This window comes from Aphis gossypii, unplaced genomic scaffold (assembly GCF_020184175.1).
Source record: "Aphis gossypii isolate Hap1 unplaced genomic scaffold, ASM2018417v2 Contig00893, whole genome shotgun sequence".
Classification (NCBI taxonomy): Eukaryota; Metazoa; Arthropoda; class Insecta; order Hemiptera; family Aphididae; genus Aphis; species Aphis gossypii.
In genome coordinates, this window is record NW_026083346.1 from 12,990 (window position 1) to 33,112 (window position 20,123).

The 20,123-nt window shown below is 28.1% G+C and overlaps 4 protein-coding genes and 1 pseudogene across 4 annotated transcripts; 2 read left to right on the forward strand and 3 right to left on the reverse strand.

Moving 5' to 3' along the window:
* Positions 1-330: 330 nt before the first annotated feature.
* LOC126555524 (variant-silencing SET domain-containing protein-like) lies at positions 331-2,831 on the forward strand. Its single transcript, XM_050210438.1, has 2 exons — positions 331-786; positions 1,937-2,831. The coding sequence occupies exons 1-2, from the start codon at positions 576-578 to the stop codon at positions 2,758-2,760; spliced, it is 1,035 nt and encodes a 344-aa protein (XP_050066395.1). The 5' UTR covers positions 331-575; the 3' UTR covers positions 2,761-2,831.
* Positions 2,832-3,178: 347 nt separating this feature from the next.
* On the reverse strand, positions 3,179-4,374 carry LOC126555523 (uncharacterized). The gene has a single exon (XM_050210437.1). It carries the CDS (start codon positions 4,137-4,139, stop codon positions 3,357-3,359), a length of 783 nt encoding a protein of 260 aa, XP_050066394.1. The 5' UTR covers positions 4,140-4,374; the 3' UTR covers positions 3,179-3,356.
* Positions 4,375-7,917: 3,543 nt separating this feature from the next.
* On the reverse strand, positions 7,918-8,724 carry LOC126555526 (zinc finger MYM-type protein 5-like). Its single transcript, XM_050210439.1, has one exon. It carries the CDS (start codon positions 8,722-8,724, stop codon positions 7,918-7,920), a length of 807 nt encoding a protein of 268 aa, XP_050066396.1.
* Positions 8,725-11,347: 2,623 nt separating this feature from the next.
* LOC126555527 (uncharacterized) lies at positions 11,348-13,140 on the forward strand (annotated as a pseudogene).
* Positions 13,141-13,732: 592 nt separating this feature from the next.
* LOC126555528 (zinc finger MYM-type protein 1-like) lies at positions 13,733-15,220 on the reverse strand. The gene is made up of 2 exons (XM_050210440.1): positions 14,468-15,220; positions 13,733-13,834 (listed from the first exon to the last, which is right to left on the reverse strand). The coding sequence occupies exons 1-2, from the start codon at positions 15,218-15,220 to the stop codon at positions 13,733-13,735; spliced, it is 855 nt and encodes a 284-aa protein (XP_050066397.1).
* Between the last annotated feature and the right edge of the window lie 4,903 nt (positions 15,221-20,123).

The window sequence follows — 20,123 nt, forward strand, 5'->3', positions numbered from 1 at the left end:
ATTTTTGGTTAATAAAACAATTTCTGTTATTGTAAAACTAGAATGTAATGTTACTAAAAAATTGTTAACCTTCGATTTACTTCAGTGGTGTACACTAATGTGTGATAGCAATTATTTATTTTATTTAATATCGGTAAAGATTACTAGGCCTCACTGAGTAAAACTCGTGTGGAGGCCTAGGAGTTATCTTATATACAACACATTTACATTTATCATTTTCTCCTTAAATAGCTACTCAACTACATGGTAAAAAAATAACACAAAAAACAGTAATATATAAAAAAAAAAAAATAAAAGGAGACAATGGTAGTGTAAAAAAACAAATTAAAAGCCCGATTCACACTAGTACGACACGACACGTCACGTCACGGCACGACACGACACGACAAAATATTATAAACATTGTCTGTAATGTTGTAATTCACATATATAAGGACCGACTACGACAGACACGGACCGTACCGACAAGACATCCTCGCCAAGAATGTTTTGTCGTGTCGTGTCGCTGCCTGTCAACGTCTGTCGGTACAATGTGAATTCAAAAACAATTTCTGTCCGACAATATCCGTCAATTGATGTCAATTTGTTTTCGGATGCCACAGGACTCGCAACATACTTACTTTCAAAATTTTTTACTAAAATTTAAAAAAAAAATGGATTTAGAGATGCTTATTGAGTTGGTTAGAGAAAGAAAATGTTTGTATGATATGAGTGAAAAAAATTATAGTGACCACCTGCTAAAAGAAAATTTATGGAGAGAAATTGCAAGCACATTAAAGCAACCCGGTAAATAAATTATTTTTAATAATATTACTTATTACTTATTAGCAATAGTATAAATTTTACATTCTGAGCAGATCGATGAATGTAAATGTATATTGATGTGTATTTTTTATAGTTTGTATCTGTGTACAATGTACATGATATAAGTAGTCGAAATAAGATGCTTGTGATTGGAAAGTGAATCTAATAAGTGCATCAAGGAGTTCAAAATTTAATACTTCCAATAGTTTTTAAAATGCCGGGGGAAAAAAATAAGAAAAACGGGAATTTTAACCCAAAAATCAGTTTTCGACAAAATTAATTTTGGTTTTTGGTGTAACTCATATTGCAATTTTCTATAGGTACACTAGCTAGTGCTGTAAATTTTCATGACCTTTTTTTGTTGTAAACTATTTTGTATTTTTATATTCTGGGTAAAAAACTTTGAAAATTTAATGCGGGAGTCCAAATACATTGATAGAATAGTAGTTTAAAAATATTAAAAATACATAGACACAACTTTTTTTATAAGCATTTAAAGTTCAAATGTTGACAAAAATGTTCAACTTAAAAATTTAAAAAGTGGGCAAGAGGATGTCTGTCCCTCGACTGTACAATAGGTTATAAGTGAGTCACTGTAATGGATGGTATTAAATTTGAATTCAATAGTATAATATAATTGTATATATTGTATACGAAAAACGATTCTATGTCGAGAACTCGAGACGGTTTGTCAGTCTAGGATATATTATAAGTACTATATTAGTTGTATTGTTAATATTTAAAAAAACAATGTAGGTAACTATAAAATGTAGGCTATATTTAAATTGTGCCAGAAAATATTTTCTGATATTATTGTGATTAAGTAATTAATTTAAATATTTTAGTAGGTATCTAATTATATATTTTATTGGTTTTAATATATAATTTCGTCCAAATTTGAATTTAATATTTAATTACAAAAAAATAACTGTGCTTATATATTTTTTAGGTTTTTTGGTTACAGTATGAACTAATTATGAGAATCATTATTTTACATTTTTAATCTTATAATTTGCAAATTTTCGTGATTTTTACGTATTTTGTCAAGATTTGAACTTTAAATGCTTATAAAAAAAATTGTGACTAATTTTTAATTAAATATAAAAAGAAAACTTTAAAAAAAATATTTCAGTTGAAAACTGTAAAAAATCATGGACAAACCTAAGGGACGCATTTAGACGGGCTGCTAAAAAATCAGTTACCAAGTCTGGACAAAAATCCAAAAATATTAAAAAATGGAAATTTGAAGACGAGATGAGTTTTTTAAGACCTCATATGAAGGAAAGAGACTCAATAAGTAACATTGAATCCATGGTAAGTGATGATGATGATTCTGATGATAATGAAGATCAATGTGAAGAATCGGACAATTTGAATTCTTCGTCCGAAGATACTCATGAAGTACAATCAATACAGAGTCCAAATTCATTAACTTCAACACCACAACCGTTTCGTAAGCCAGTATCAAAAAACAGCTCCATATCCAAAAAAAAAATTAAATTATCAGATAACTATCCTGAATCCGCATCTAAAAAATTAATGCAATATATTATACAACAAAAAGAAAATGAAACGAAATCTAAAGAAGATGAAAAAAATTTAGATGTAAATGATAAATTTTTTTCAAGTATGTGTTCCATGGTCAAACAATTTTCACCATACCACCAACATGTAGCGAGATCCAAAATTTTTTCAATTATCTCAGAACTAGAATTACAGCACATAACCCAACAATCATGTAATCGACCACAAAATACACCAAATCCACAGTCTGTATCTCATACACCAATACATGACCAACAAGACACTTATCAGTACCCGATCCCAAGTACCAATGAATACCATTTTGCATCATCTACACCACATCTCCCACACGGTCGACAATATAATTACGAGTCTGAAACATCATCTGACAACAGTTATTTTAATATGGTATATACACAAGGTAAACAATAATATTCCTCTCTCATAATATTGTGCCAATCAGAAGATTTTAATTTAATTATCTACATTTTTTTTATTAACATGTGTCTTATTTTAAGTATCAATATTTTCTTTGACATTTTAAATTTAACTATAATAAGTTTTATAAAATTTATAATTTTTATTTTACATGCATTTAGCTAAATATTTTGGTTTTTTTTTCTTTTATTTGTATTTTATGTACAATGTTTTTTTTAGTTTCTATTAACATAATGTGCAAGGACTGCAATAATTAAATATATTTTGTTTATTAATGTTATATTATTTTATTAAAAATTATGCTTTTTAAAGTTTAATTTTGTATTTTGTATTGTTCAATTTTATATTTCAATATTTATACCAGACTTTGATCATTATCATTAATTTTATCATAGGTACTATACGTTTTAAACATAATTTAATATAATAATAACACAACTATTTAGGTATTGATGAATAATCATATAATATTAAGTTTTTCACTCATAATATTACAAAGAATAAATTCTTAAACTAACTAATGTTAAATAATATAATTACGTAATTTATGAAACAAAACAATAAAATTACAGTATAAATTTATAAAAAAATTATTTCCAATGAATTTGTCCATTTGGAGAACAAAAAAATGTTTTATATTTATCTCGGTATTCGAATGCGCGTTTTTGTGCACTGCCTCCTTGTCGAGGGAATGACCTTATGTGACTAGGTAAACTTGTCGAATTTAATGGCAGTTCATGATTTTGAGTTTCTGGTCCATCTTTTTTTATAAAGTTATGAAGAATGCAAGTAGTCATAACAATTTTATCTGCGTTTTGAGGTAACGCTTTAAGACGTCTACAGTAAATACGGAACTTAGCAGTAATTTGTCCAAAAGCATCTTCAACAACTTTTCTCGCCCTTGAAAGCCGTTCGTTGAATACTTTTTTTTGCTCGTCTTCGTATATTTGGCGACTTGGGTAATTTCTTAATAAATAATTTTTTAGTGGGAATGCCTCATCACCTATAATAACATACGGAAGTTTCTCATTTGTCCCAGGAAGTTCACGATCACTTGGTATATTCATTTTGTTTTTTTCAAGAGCTTTTCCCATATTCGAATGTGACAAAATACCACCATCGCTGTTTTTCCCATAGGCTCCAATATCCACAGCAATGAAATTATACTGGGCATCTACTAGTGCAAGTAATACAATGGAAAATGTTTTTTTATAGTTGAAGTACAATGTTCCTCTATTAGGGGGTGCTTCAATTACCACGTGCTTGCCATCCAGTGCGCCAATGCAATTCGGGAAATTCCATATTTCCCAAAATTCATTGGCTATTCGTTCCCAATCTTCTTTTTTAGGGGTGGGCATAGTCTCTTCTTTCATATTTGAAATAATAGCTTCACAAACTTCTAATACAATAGATTGAACAGTAGAATGACCTAATAAGAAACTGAAGGAAATTGTTTGGTAAGAATCACCGGTTGCTAAAAATCTAAAAAAAAATCATTTACCAAAATTATTTTTATGTTAAGTTGTTTTCTCTATAAAGAATCCTAAACCATGTACTACGGCCAGTCTTGTAAAATACTTGAGTAAAAGTATTCAAATATTTTTTAAGTTCTCAAATACGTATTCTAAATAGGTACATTTGAAAAAAATACTTGATTTGTTGATTTATTGTTTCTGGATATGATATCATTGATTAATTGCCATTTATGTTTGGTATTGTTCCCGGGTTTTTTTATTTCTTTTTTGTAGTAATTAGTTTTTGTTTCTTTTATTAAATACGTTAATTTGTTTCTGAATTTAATGTAAAAGTCTTTTAGTTTTAGATTTAAAGGATATTTCCTAACTTGAAGGTGAAGGTGGTCTCTATGCCTTATGGAATTAATTAATGCGGTGGTGGCCCATGGTTTAATTTTTTTAGTTTTAGAATTGAAAGATATTTCGGAAGAAGCCTGTTTTTTAAGACTAGTTAGTTTTTCAGTAAAATAATGTGCTGCTCTGTTAGTATCGATTATGTCATACATTTCAGACCACTCAAAATTTTGAATTAGGTCAGTTAACTTAGCTTCATCTGTTATAAGTATTTTTAAGGGATTTGGTTTATTATGTCGGTTGTCTAGTATGTTCCCTATACTAATTATGTTTGGGTAATGATCTGTTATATTGGATTTAATAACTATCGGCTTTATGTGATCTAAAGGCTTTGTTTTAACAAAAATATGATCAATACAAGTATTAGACGCAGGTCTTGTTATGTTTTTAATTACAGGTATAAATCCGAACTGGGCCATTAACATGAGATAATCTTCTTTTGTTTTTGAAGGTTTTAGTATGTCGATGTTAAAATCACCTAATATAATTTTATATTTAGCTATTTTTAGGTTGGAACTACTCAGTATTATATCATTTAATTCTTCTAGGGCTATGTCAATAATACCATTAGGAGATCTATAAGTAGGATAGATTACAAAGGCCGTTTTTGATAATTTGAAAGAGATTTCTAAGGTTGTTAGTGCTGATGTGTTAAATTCTATTATCGAGACATCGGTTAAGGTGTCTTTTAGGTATACTACAATACCGTCATTTTGATTTTTATTATTTAAAGTTGTATGAATTGAATAACCTGAAATTAAGAAATTAGTGATTGATATATTACCAAGCCCTAACCAAGTCTCTGTTAAAATAATTACATCAAATTTGGTGTTCATGTTATCTAAATTGATACATAGTTCATCAAAATGTTTTTTAATGCTACAGATATTCATAGTGAAAATATTTATTGAGTTTTGTAGAGTTGTAGTTTTATATAGTGTTGTTTAGTTTATCAAAAGAACAATTAATAGTATTTATTGCCACATTATTATCAGATAATAATGTACTAATAGTGTTTTTATTCATAACAGATATTGTTGAGGTGTATACAGGTAAAAGTGATGAGCTAGGTACATAGTTCTTTAGTAATAATAGAAAGCTGAAGTATGTATAATGTTTTGTAGAAATAAAAGATTTAGTTATTTTCTGAGAATCGTATGGCTTCACTATGAATACGCTGCCCTCAGATATGGCTAATAAAGGCAATTATAAAGTAATAAAGATAATGAATGTGTGTGAGAGTTTTAACATAGAAATAATAATTGTATAAGGTAATATGTATAAAGTTGAAATGTAATATTAAATTTATATAAAGACGAGATAATATATGTGTATGATAATTAGTATAATTGAAATATAGGCATAAGAGTAATAAGAATATACATTTTATATTTACGAATTTAGGTTTGTTGAGTTTAAATGATCATACTGTGATTTTAAATTCGAAATTACTTCCTCATTGTCAACATGACATATGATTTTATCAGTTTCGTTTTTTCGTAGGAAAACAAGACCATTTTTCGTCCAAACGAATTGAAAGTGGAATGATTTTTTGAGGTCTCTTGCTTCTTTGAATAGCTTGCTACCTTTTGTTGTTAAGTTTTCTCTAATGTAAATAGGCATATCAGGCTATATACCAATGTCCTTAGTAGAAAAATTTATTTTTATTTGGCGAGCTTTAAGGGTATTTATTTTATCTTGATGATTTATGAATTTAACTATAATTCTTCTGGGACGTGCGTTGTTACGGTTAAAACTAATTCTGTGACAATCATTTATCATTGACACGTTTATATTTGAATTTAATTCTTTACATATTTGTTGGACTAATTTAGTGCAATCTTCTGTTTTATTTTCAGGTATTCCATCAATGATAATATCATTTGATATTTGGCGGCGTTCCATGAGTTCAATTTTGTTTTCTAGTTGGATTATATGTGTTTTCAAAATATTGTTTTCTGTAATAATCTTATCGATTACATTAAATTTGGCGTTTAGGTTATTGAAATTAATGCAGGTATCTTCTTTAAATTTTTGAAATGTGTCTTCAAGTTGAAGTATAATTTCTTTTATTTCAATTAAATCAGTGTTACCTGAGTTTACTGAGGAGTCAAGTCGGAGCGAGGCTCTTTTGGCGTTAGAGCAACTGCCACATCTCCAAATATTGTCCGACTATTTTAGATAGTCTACATCTTCCTTGGAAAGTTTTTGACATTTGGCGTGCCAAGTCAAATCACAGTCAGTACAAGTTACAGACAGGGCCGACACAATATTAACAGAGCAGGAGTTGCATAAAGGCTTAATAAAATATTGTTTGTGAGAGTTTAAAATAACAACAAAAGCACACGCGAACAGAAAAATGCGATAAGGGAGAGACGTATACGTAGACGTTACACAATCGAACAGGACGGAGTGCAAATGATAACAAATTATAGTTCAATAACTAATAATCTACATACTAATTGTAAACGTGTGAAAATAACTGATGACATATATTATTCAGTCAATTTAAATCAGTTAACTATTAAATTGCATGTTAATGATCATTTTATTACCTTATATATACTGACTTACATCGTTTAAAACAATTACAACAATGTATCGATTCACATATTGTGAAAGAAAAGCAGAAAAAGTTGGTTTCATATCAGTCAACTTTTGATACCGTATATTCATTAATTAGAGCAGACATCAATATTCTACCATCATCTTGTCAGCGAAATGATTTTACTAATCAGTATATTCAAAATTTTGACTTTAGCATGTGTTGTATACAGAACGATGATTCTTGTTTTATATATGAAATACTTCAATTCCACAATAATTCACTATCAGGTATGATATTATATGATTTAATGACGATTTAAAATAAAATTTGTATTGAAATTTATACCACTATAATTGTTATAATTACTCTAAGAATTGATTTCAATATTATAGTAAAAAAATAAGATTAATTAATTTTACCAATTTTAATAATTTTATTAAATGTTATAATTTATATTATCAATAAATAGTTTTCACATTATAATATATTTGCATTTTATTTTTTGCTGTTTCTTACAATCTTTCGTTTTGGATGAACATCGATTCAAAATTGAACGAATAAGTTTGACTCAAGTCTGGGGTGCAATCGAGTATAATTGAAATATATTTACTTTTCTTTAAGCGATTTTGTATATTTTGTAAAACTTTATTACCTAATAAGTTTATTAATTCATTTTGGATTCGCTTGCTACAGTAATGATCAGCTCATTGTTTAGAAGATACTCGACGTAAGTGTTCAGACATCACTCCATAGAAATTTCCCAAAAGTTGTACAAGCTCTAAAAAAATTACCAGCGTTGGGTGAAAACAGCTTTTCAGATGAACCCCGAAATGCTAAATTCTGTTTTGCTAAAAACAGTGTAATTGCTATTAAACGTTCTAAAACGGACCTCCAATGATGTATTTCCTTGTTGATAACTGATTGGTGTTGACTATCAATACATTTATTCTTTAAAAGCCTATTTTCAAATTCTTTCCACTTAGAATACATGTTAATATGATTAGTTGATTTTTCGTGTTCTTTTAATTTATCACTTAAATGTTTCCAGTCATTCGATCCTAATTTAGCAAGTGAAGAAGAACCTCCGAATATTTTACAACAAAAACAAAATCCTTTATCTTTACTATAGGAATATATAAGCCACTGTCTGGTTATTTGTTGACCATAATCTAAAGTTCTAACGGTAAAACTCAAGGAAAAATGACGTTTATTTTCATCCAAGGGAAAATTAATATTTTCTATTTGAACTGGGCCATTAGAAATCAGTATTTCTTGATACTTGGTACTCAAAAAATTAGGCCACAATGCAGGATCAGAAAGACTATTCTTTGTAGTTTTGTCTTCAATATTTTGATCACAATTGTTTTTCAATAATAATGGAGAATTACTATTATTGTCGGACTCTATAGATTCATTATCAATGCCTACACATGTAGTATCGTCGGAAATAATAACATTAGTTTGATTATTATCGTTAATATGATATGATGTAGAAGGGTGTTCGTTAATTTGGTCAACGTCAGATAGGATAAATTTATTCATAGACCCTTGCATTTTTTTCAAATCGCATTCTTTTTGAAATTTTCGTTTTCTATTTTGAGCACCAGAAAGTTTTTTCGGTACCATTTTCTAAAATTCAAAAATTAATTTTATGTATAAAATACGTTTTCGAAAAATATAACTGTATAAGAAACTATAATGATATAATACTTAATAATTATAAGAATTAGAAATACTTCTAACTAAATTAGTGTAGTGTAATAGTATAGTAGTTATATTATAATCGTATAATATATATATATTGATTTTATTTATCAGTAAGTAATGTATTATTATTATAATATATAAATATGATAATATTATAATAGATAAAAAATTCACTATTCGATGATGACTATTAGACACCGTGCAAAATACTAAAATAGGTAGGTATTAGGACAAATTATTGTAGGACAACTTAACAGATAATCAACTGTGGCGGGTATTGTACGTAAACCTGTCAAACTGACTCACAAAATAAGATTATCAGTACCCGCATCATTGATTCGACTATTTATTTTCGTTAATCGTTAGTATGTAACAAATATGGTTTTTCTCGAGATATCTTAAAATTGTTGCTATACATTATTGTATTTACTCGAATGATTAAAAATAATTTGAATTACAAAAACTATTGTTAAAAAATTGATATTTGAACTCTGAAGGCGCCCCTAATATATTGGCGCCCTGGGCGGTCGCCCTGCTCACCCACCCCTAAGACCGGCCCTGACATTCATATATATTTATATTAAAAATGAATGTGTGGTGTGGTGTGTGTATGTGTGTGTGTGTGTGTGTGTGTGTGTACCCAATAATACAATACAAATTATTACCTTTCCAGCCTTAAACATTTTAACTTTTGGTTCAGTATCATTTTTTCTTTTTTTATTCTGCATTTTTACCGGTTTTAAAGAAGATGATAGTGTTGATAGCATACTACTTTCATTCTATTATTTAATAATAATATATTAATATCATACACACACGTACATAAACAAATAGGTATAGGTACTTACATCATCATTTGAAGAGCTTTCGCCTGCAGATACATTAGTATAGTACGACATATTATTTTATATATATATATACTTTTTTTTTTTAAATATACCTTAAATAAAAATGATAATCAGTATAAGTTTAATTTTTAATATAACAGATTGTTTAAAAAACATTTACCTGATCAAATTGTGTTACTTGGTTTGTTATCGACTTGTAGCAAACGGATATATTACGGTATGAAACGAAGAAACATAAAATTTATAGACAATGTTGAGATTTAACACTAACTATAATCAATGTCTACTGATCACTTACCTATATACAGATTTGTAAGGTTGTGGTATGATCATAGTTTTACCTAATCTATAAAACAACTGTGGTAGCGTTGTAATATGGCGTGATCATAGTTTTACCTATTCTATAAAAAAATTACTGTAGTCAAACTTTAATATAGCGTGATCATATTTTTACCTAATCTATAAAAATATCTGTGATTAAAGTGTAATATGGCGTGATCACATATCACACCATTGGATCAGACTATAAATCTGGTTCATAATCATTCAATATTCATAGACTTTTAGAGTTGGTTATAGTCTATTATCCTCAACCTTTCAGTACTTGTGTAAGTCGCTGACTTTATTACAACGCTATCATCAAGCGAGGTTTTTGATATTAGTTAAGTTTTATTAATAATTAATCTAAATTAAATACAATATTAATTTGAAGAAACAGTTTAGTTCTTAGTTCATTTTTAATTGATAAACTAAAACTTACTTATTCAACGCAACAACGTAGACCGAGGTATTCATCAAACTATGCAGCAAAATAATAAGTAAGATAAAATACAAATATAATTAATTATAAATAAATATGTTTTAATAATTTACAAAATTTCAGTGAAATAAAAAATCAGATGAATAATGAAATATTTAAAATATAAATTAATACATACGTATAATATGAAAATATAAATAAAATGAATAAAATATAAAAAAATAAAATTGGTTGAATTCAAATTCGATATTTAATATATATAATAAAAGTTGCAAAACACGATCAGATTAAAAAATATATGATATAAAATCAAAGTTGAAAATTATTATTTTATTTGAATATTGTTTATATCATTATAGATTAATTAAGCTGCTGGTGAATCTTCTAGTCTTAGTGAATAAATATAAAAGATATGATAGTTTTATTTTTTTATATATTTTTTAAAAAATAATAAGTTATGTGTCTATAAAATATTTATATTATTACTAAAAAATTTTTGAAAAAAAACCAGATCAGCTTTAAGTTATAGGTATTACGTTAATTATTTATGTGTAAAAAAGCAATATTATCAGTTCATATTAAGTAAAATAATAAAATTATATTGACTTATCTTTAATAACAATAGATCGTAATTAGTAACACAGTAATATTTTAAAAATTAACCTCGATCGTTCAATGGTCAACGCTATCAATTGTAATAATAATAAATAATGACTTAATAAGCATAAATGATTAACACATTTTTTTTTATTTAGTAATAATAATTTATTTATTGTTATTTAATGGTAAATTTTAAATTATTATTATTATTATTATTTATTTATTTTTAATTACAGTGAAATGCAACGAAATGTATTTAATATCAAAAAGAACACGTATGAACGTAATTGGAAGCGGACTTATTCAATTAAATCGGTTTAAAAAATGTTCAAAAACGTTTGTTTTAAAAAACGATTATAATTTCATAGAATTTAATCAATTTTTTTACTACGGTTTTGAAATGATTGTTTGTAAATTAAAAAAAAATGACACAACAAACTAGTATTAAATTTAACTTATATCTCGACTGTGTTTATGTATATGTGTTAACACAGGAACACCGAGATATTTCATTTAAAACAGTGAATGTGTTGGCATATATAAATTCAAATTTCGAAAATTTATTAAAAAAAATGTTTGATAAAATTAACAAAGAGGAAAGTAATTTTGTAACTAAAGGAAGTGGTTGGAGTTTATATTCAATTGATGCATTACAATTAAGAATCAATATTGTAAACCCTTTAACCGGATCTTATGTAATTTTACCAGATTGTATAAGGAATAAGAAAGCTGTTATAAATGTAAAAAATAATGATAACAAATGTTTCAAATATGCAATTTTAACAAAATATAATACTCGTTCAGATTAAACTAAATTTAGTAATCAATATTTTAAAATGAATGAAAAAAAAGGATTAAATTTTCATTGTATCGATTTTTCGACACCAGTTAATCAAATTAAATCATTTGAACGTTTAAATAATGTATCAGTTAATGTTTTTAGTTTAGATAATAAAAATGTTGTTTTCCCATTATATATGAATAATGTGGAAAGTAAAAACCATTTCGATCTGCTTTTAATTAATAATGGTATAACGTCACATTATTGTTTTATTAATGATTTTTGTAGACTTATTCGTAATCAAAAGACGAAACATAAATCTAAATTAATTATATGTAAAAGATGTTTTACAGTTTTTAGTAATATTCCTTGTAAATTCAAACTATGGGGTATTAATGGGTTACAAAAACATAAAACAATTTGTGGAAAACATAAACTTGGAAGACCTGTAATGTTTGATAACGGTGATGACGATACTATTTATTTTAAAAATTTTAAAAGATCTCAACGAATACCTATAGTAATTTATTCTGATTTTGAATATTATTTAAAACCTATAATAAACAACCAAGCAGTGACGCACACAGGATTTTTTTTCAGGGGGGTCAAGGTAAAAATATAACACATTTTACAAATAACAAAATTTTGCAAATCCTTTAAATATTTTGACTTAAATTTTATACATACACTATTAGTTATAATATGACATAATATACTTTTTAATTATTATTTTTTGATTGTAATTTTAAATCTAAAACTTAATAATATATTAAATTAAAAAATTAAGAATTTACAGATTTAACTTCAATCTTTTATTTGATGATTTACTCATCTCATTAATTATATCATTCGGATCAACTTCTATATCTCTGTGAATATTTAATAAAGCTAGACTATGACACAGTGCAATGATATTCAATGACTTGTCATATTGAAATATTAAAACTCCAATTTTTTGGTATCACATAAATTTATTGGCAATATTAATATATATGGTGAAATAACTATAAAAATGGGATGACATATAATTTGTTCTAAAACCGCGGGGCTAGCTTGAGCAAGCGAGCCGCAACGGGTGATGTCAGGGCCTTTAGAGGCGCGACATACAGAATATAACAATTAGGGAAACTATTATCTAAATTTATACAATATAAATGGAAAACGGGTTATGCACAGTTTTCCACGGTCTTAAACAAGTCGTGTACAGTTATGCGTTTCTACAGCGAAACCTGAGTAGGCTCACTGTAGTGGGATTGAACTGATGATTCTAAAAAGAACCGTTTTTCATCAGTCGCGATGGTAGATCGACTGTGCGTGCAAAACCGCGTGTAAAAGCCGCTGGTATTGCACGCCAAGTGAAAGGTTTATTATATCCGTCGACGGACACGTAACTGGTAGATTTGTCGCCGTGTTCGTCGGTTGCCGCCTCGTTTCACGAGTGTCTTCGCTGCTATGACCGGAACGTAACTGGTAGATTCGTCGGTTGCCGCCTCGTTTCACGAGTGTCTTCGCTGCTATGTCCGGAACGTAACTGGTATATTCGTCGGTTGCCGCCTCGTTTCACGAGTGTCTTCGCTGCTATGTCCGGAACGTAACTGGTATATTCGTCGGTTGCCGCCTCGTTTCACGAGTGTCTTCGCTGCTATGTCCGGAACGTAACTGGTATTCGTAGAAATCAGTATTATGTTCGTCGTTCGTCGTTGTATTGACTTATATGTTGACGATGGTGATAATGACTGAATACTAATTTGTCTTGAAAAGTGCCCGGTATATATACTGTGATCCGTACCGACTAGTAAACCACCAGTATGCCGCCGTGCGTGTTTGTGCTTACTGTCGGTACGGATTTCCTCATTATGGAGTCAATTTTGAACTTATAGATCTGTATGGGGTGTTGTTATTTTCTTCACTGTGTCCCCTATCCATCGCCGTACTTGGTGAAACTCTGTGATGAATCTAAAGGGTTTAAATTCACCGCTAAGTCTCTCAGATGGTATTGTTTTTATGTATGCTGTGTTGTGATTGGTGGTCCTGAAAAGGACCTTTTTATATGGTGACGGCTACACCGTTACAACTATTAAGCCTATTTTGTCCTGTTGTATTTCTTAGGTAGGTCTTAATGCGTCGTAGTGTTGAAAACGACCGTTCTCCAGTGGCTGTGGTTACTAGTAAAGTAATAAATATTTGCAGCAATTTTGAAATGATTGGGTATATTAGAGGATCACACTGAAAGTACAGGTCTGTAAGACTGTAACAGTTTTTTTTTGTTTGAATAATATCTGACTGGTGTTTAGAACTATTTTGCCATAATTGTAATTCAGCATTTCTTGAATATTCACTTATATCACCCAAATTATTTTCATATATTATATCTTTATACATTTCTGAAAGTAATTTAAAACTTTCTTCGATATCATTGCTAATTTTAAAGTCAGAATTAGGAAATAAACAAGTAAAGCTGCTTAATATATTCTCGTGCGATAAAAATTGATCATGCAGTTGATCTATAAAATTATCCAAGAAAGGGATAAATATTTTAACATGGTAATAACTTTCTGGATTGTTTGTGGCAATATTACTTCTATGTACTTGGCGACTTGATATTCTGGGAATGCAAACATCAATTCCAATTTTATTACAGTATGTTTCAACAGACTTAAATATTTTACTAAACTCTTCAATAGCATTCACACGAATATCTTTTAATGTGTTATGTGTAACATTGGCAAAAGAAAGAGCTTGTTTTAAATCTAAACTTTCAGTTTGTAGAAGTCTACTCAGTGGCACAGATATTGAAAATAGTTTAACTAAAATCATGAGTGATACTTGGAACTTAGATTGGGTTATCGAAGCTAAAAGTTGATTAGCTGTTGATGATGTATCAACGTCTGTCCAAGAAGAAATTTCTTCTAGAGAAGATATAATTGCAGGCTGTAATTCATGAAATAGCATGACAGCATCATGGCACTCTACCCATCTGGTGGGGCAAAATGATTTTAACTTTTGTGATTTTTCATCTGGAAATATCTTTGTTATTGTAGACTGGAGAATATTTAATCTTTTAGGATATCCAAAAAAATTATAAATTGTCTGCATAGTACCCATACAATTTCTTATTTCAGAAATTTGGCAAGCAAAAGACACAGCTAAATTTAAGCAATAGGAACTGCAGTGAATATATAACGCCATTGGATATTTTTTTCTTATATGAGATTGGGTACCATTAAACATTCCAGACATGGCCGCTGCGCCATCATATCCTTGTCCAACTATATATTTTGTTTCTATTCCTAAAGATTGAAGGTTTTGTAATATTGTATCAGCTAATGCTTTACCACTCATATTTTTTACTTCAACAAACTGTAAAAAATCTTCCCTCAATTTTTTTTCACCAGAACTAACATACCTGATACATAAAGTTAATTGTTCCTATAGATATATTACTTGTTTCATCAGCTAATATTGTGAATGATTTTGCAGCATTTACAACGGATTTAATTCAATTATAAGATTCAGTAATCAATTAAAAAATAAATTAACATAAAAATGAAATAGATCCAAACATTGTAATAATAAGATGGTTTATACAATTAAAATAATAAATATTGATTGATACATTTCGTTTATTTACTATTTTAAAGTATCGTTTACATCAATCCACGAATTATGACTGTTGTTAAAACCTAACCATTTAACATATAATTTGTTTTTATTTTTTTTATAACACGTTCAATGAGAAAGGTGTCGGGAAAAAATGTTTTTTTTTTAATTCTTATGTATAAAAACAGCCTAATATTATATTATTTGAACTATCTTTTAGTTGATAAGTTAATGGATCTGTATTTATAATTTTAGAAATAGTGAACACTTCTGTTGACCAATTTGGTGTATAACCTTTACTGAAATTATGTTTATACTTAGATATTCTTACTTAGTCATTAATTTTAAATTTAAGTTTATTTGATGTATTAATTTGTAATGTTTTTCTTTTAATTGTAACCGGGTTGATCCGAGCTTCGTGTGGTGAACATTTTATTGTTGAATGTTTTGTATTATTATAATTATATACTAATTTAAAAATTGAATTTATCCAATTCCATGATCCTGTTGATGTAAAATATTTGTAAATTTTATTTTTTATTGTTCTTATAACGCCTTATAGCAGCCTTTATACTGCTGTATGTTGAATAATGTCTAATATGATACTTATTCAAATTCTGTTCCGTTATCTGTTTGTAATAATTTTGGTTGATTTTTTTTTAATATTTTTATTATACCTTTTGTACACTCCTTTGCTGTTTTATTTTTTAGTGCTTCTACCCACACATACTTGGTAAATGTATCTATAATAATTAAAATGAATTTAAAACCATTATTTTGTCTAGAATGTGGTTGCATGTCTATTAAATCAGCTTGCCAGAGATCATCTTTAAACCGTGTTACTACGCTTCGTCTAGGAAATATTTTTCTCGCTGGTCCATGTAACTCCTCAGCTAAACTGGTTAAGATTGTCATTATACTATAATATTTCTCTCGCGTAATTCTTCTAAAATTGATATAATTTCATTATTGACACCAGTATTACCAACATTTTGTGATGATGTTAGAAGATTTAATCTAGTTACTAGTTCATTCGGATCGTCATAATAAACTAATTGTGTTTGAGGTATTACATCTTTATATAAACCAGAACCTCTCTTAACCTTTGGGGTTGCAGTAAAATTAAACATTTTTTCATTTTTTGGATCTGTAGTCATAGAACTGTTTGCTGTTGGACGAAATTCAAATGGATCATTTGGTATAGTTGTATTATTATGAATATTACTACGTTTAGCGTTAGATCTAGATAAATGATCGGTAATTTGTGCTAAACTTAATCGAGGAGTTCTTGAGTTATTAATTTTATCTATTTCTTTGTTTAATTGCTTTTCCTCATTTTTCATTCTATCGTATAGACGTTTTACAACATTCGTCCATTTATGAAACTTTGAGGTTTTAGGTTTCCCATCTGCTTTTAAATGAGCTCGTGAAGTTTTTAAAATGTCGTAATAAGATTCCATATCTTGTAGAGTTGTATTTTTTGGTTCTTTCTCACATAGTAAAGACCAAAGTCCTTCAGTCCATGGATAGTATTTATTAAATAACTGTAAGTTACCATAACTAAAAGTTACAGAGTGGCCTTCTATTTTATATGAATCAATGGCTTTATCATAATACATACCATATGATTTATCATATCGTTTTGATGTAGGACGTTTATTGAAAAAATTTGAAAATGATGAATTTAATTCGTTATCATTATCATCATCACTAACGTCTGAAGTTTCTGGTTTTATTTCATCAGCCGGTTGTGTATTCTTTTCTGTTTGGTTGCTTAATGGTTCTATTATTGGTTTATATGCAAAAATAAATAAATAAATAGATTTAGAAATAAATAAATAGTTGTCGGAATCTATGATACCACGTTTCATTTCCATTATTTTTCGTTTTATATTTTTTTTTGAGGTTATTAAATTTTCCAATAAAACTTTTTCTTTAATCATTTCAAATAATAATGTGAATATAACTGTACCGTATGACTATTGACAACACAATGTATATAATTTCAGTTATACTTTATATTTATATTTATACTTACATTTATTTTATTTTAATAAAAGTATGAAAACCACATCTATATCTTCCTTCATTCATTTCCCGAGTTTTATCAATAACCATAAACCCATAATCACTATGATTCCAACATAAATGAGAAATTTTCCGAAATTCAATGAAATCCATATCTGTAGACGAATGATCATTGAATATATGTCGTAAATTTGTATCGTCTTGTTTTAGTATTATTAAAAAATTTGAGTTATCTCTTACTAACTGTTTTGGTATTTTAGAATATGTTTGTGCTAAATAAAATACTGAACTAGCACCTGAAAGTCTACAAATTGAGAAGTATTCTCTGATTACTGACTGCGGACCACATATTATAACGTCATCAAAAATTATAATGGAATTTTTTTTAGTTAAGTTTGGTTTTATAACTTTATCAGCACTTGTAAAAATGAAAAAATTAGCACCTTTTATATCATCTATTATTTTTTTTAACAAAACATATTTTTCTTGATTTGAGGTTTTAGAGTATAGATAAATATTTTTAAATCTTAACCCGTTTTCATGGGTAATTAAATTATACATTATATTTGTTTTTCCTGAACCACTAGGACCAACTAATATAGCACGTATGGTATCAGGTAATAATGATCCATGTTTTGATGGTTTTTTTCTATCTGAACATCAACATTTGTAATATCTAATTTATCTTTCTGCTCAATCAAGTTCATTTTTTCGTATAAATATTCATGAATTTTTACTTTATAATCAGTTATAAATGATAGGTACGTTCAACTCATAAGTGTAAATCAGGTAAGACTGGTAAAGGATTTGTAAACTAACTTACAAATAGTCATCCGTTTGAAGCTCGTATTTCAAACTATTAGTATTGTTGACATGCTGCAAAATTAAAAAAAGAGACTAGATTGTGGTGATAAAGGAATAAACCCGTTGGATACTGCATGTTACGATCACGATATTTTGCACGCAACTATAAAACATTTAGAAGATAGACATAAAGTATTAGAACTTCGGGCTTGGGAAAGATTTAAAGCAAAAAATACACCTAGAAAAGAGAAAATCGTTGCGTACACCGTAATAAACGCAATGAAAGCTGAAAGAAAAATAGGAATGGGTTGTAAACGTAAACGGAAACGTACTACAAAAATAAAAATAAATGGTATACTGTTAGCGAAAAAAAAAAACGTTAAAAAAAAAAATGTTGGTAAAAGGTTGATTTTAACACCAGGTCAGTCAGGATGTGCAATTTCCTAATACCTATCTTTGGAGGATTATCAGCACTTGGTAGTTAAATGTCTGGAAGTGCCAGTGTGTAAAATGCAATACAAAATTCAAAAAAAAAGAAAGGTAATGGATTATATTTAAATAATAATGGATCAAAGAAAAAAAACTGATGAATACGCTACCTAACAGACAACTAACTTCTAGAGATATTATAAAATACGTTGCAAAGTTTAATATCAGTCATTTCCGCGGAGTATTTTCACGTGATAACTTACCTAAAAAACCTCTCGCAATCGAATGTGGTATATTAAATTAGAAGTATCTTCCGGTAATGGAAGTCATTGGGTAGCGTTTTATAAAATTAAAGATAAGGTTGAATATTTTGATAGCTTCGGTGATTTACCTCCACCGATTGAATTACAAAACTATTTTAAATGAAACAAAATTAAATATAACTACACAATTTATCAAGATTTTAATTCATTTAATTGTGGACACTTATGTCTTAATTTTTTACAATGTAAGAATCAAATACTTTAAGTTTAACTGGTAATACAACTACATTATCTGTCATTATTTTCCAGCAATTGATGTGTACGATGACTTGGAAATTGCTTTGTTAAATTTACAAACATATAATACATTTCCAAACATAAATGAAACTAATAACAACTTTAAAATATATTTAGAAAACTCCGATCGTTTACTAAATAATAATAAATTTCCAATCTGTTTTATCACACTGAAAAAGGGGTGTTACGATATTAAGGATATTAAAAATCAAATTTTGACACAAATAGATGACTTTTATAATGATAACGAATACATTGGAATAAAACCAACAGAGAAAATAACTTTTGATATCGGGATTGATCAAGTAGATTTTTATTGGGATTTGAAAAAAAAATTATGACAACACATGCAATACATTGATGGCCATCGTTCACAGAAAGTGGTAAATTTAAACAGTGTTAATTCAATAAAAGTAATGTGCAATAGAGCTCAAGGTTCATTCAACAACCATATGCCAAGTCATTCAATTTATGAGTTTTCCCTTACTGAGAACATAGGGACGAAGCTAATTCAATCTCCAACTAACCTAATATATTACAAATTAAATAAAACAAATATCGATTTAATACTATACAATTAGTTGATCAAGATCATAATCCGATAAACAATTTTGGTGAGATATTAATAATCGATCTACATATTAAACGTTACGGATCTTAAGATGGGATTAAAATTTTATATAAGCCCATTACATAAGATAAATCTTGCTAGTCATATGACTAAAGCGTTACCGGTAACATCGAATAAAGTAAAAAAAATAACAACGAAAAATTAAACAATTTTAAAGGCTTTAGGTTATAAATTAAAGCAGAATGCCAGTAAG

What these genes read in the sequence shown, in the direction of transcription:
- LOC126555524 (XM_050210438.1), top strand. Translation starts at nt 576, where the DNA reads ATGTCAATTTGTTTTCGGATGCCACAGGACTCGCAACATACTTACTTT. An exon ending in AAGCACATTAAAGCAACCCG is followed by an intron (nt 787 to 1,936) that starts GTAAATAAATTA and finishes AAAATATTTCAG; the next exon opens with TTGAAAACTGTAAAAAATCA.
- LOC126555523 (XM_050210437.1), bottom strand. Translation starts at nt 4,139, where the DNA reads ATGAAAGAAGAGACTATGCCCACCCCTAAAAAAGAAGATTGGGAACGA.
- LOC126555526 (XM_050210439.1), bottom strand. Translation starts at nt 8,724, where the DNA reads ATGAATAAATTTATCCTATCTGACGTTGACCAAATTAACGAACACCCT.
- LOC126555528 (XM_050210440.1), bottom strand. Translation starts at nt 15,220, where the DNA reads ATGAGTGGTAAAGCATTAGCTGATACAATATTACAAAACCTTCAATCT. An exon ending in CCAGAATATCAAGTCGCCAA is followed by an intron (nt 13,835 to 14,467) that starts GTACATAGAAGT and finishes TAAACCCTTTAG; the next exon opens with ATTCATCACAGAGTTTCACC.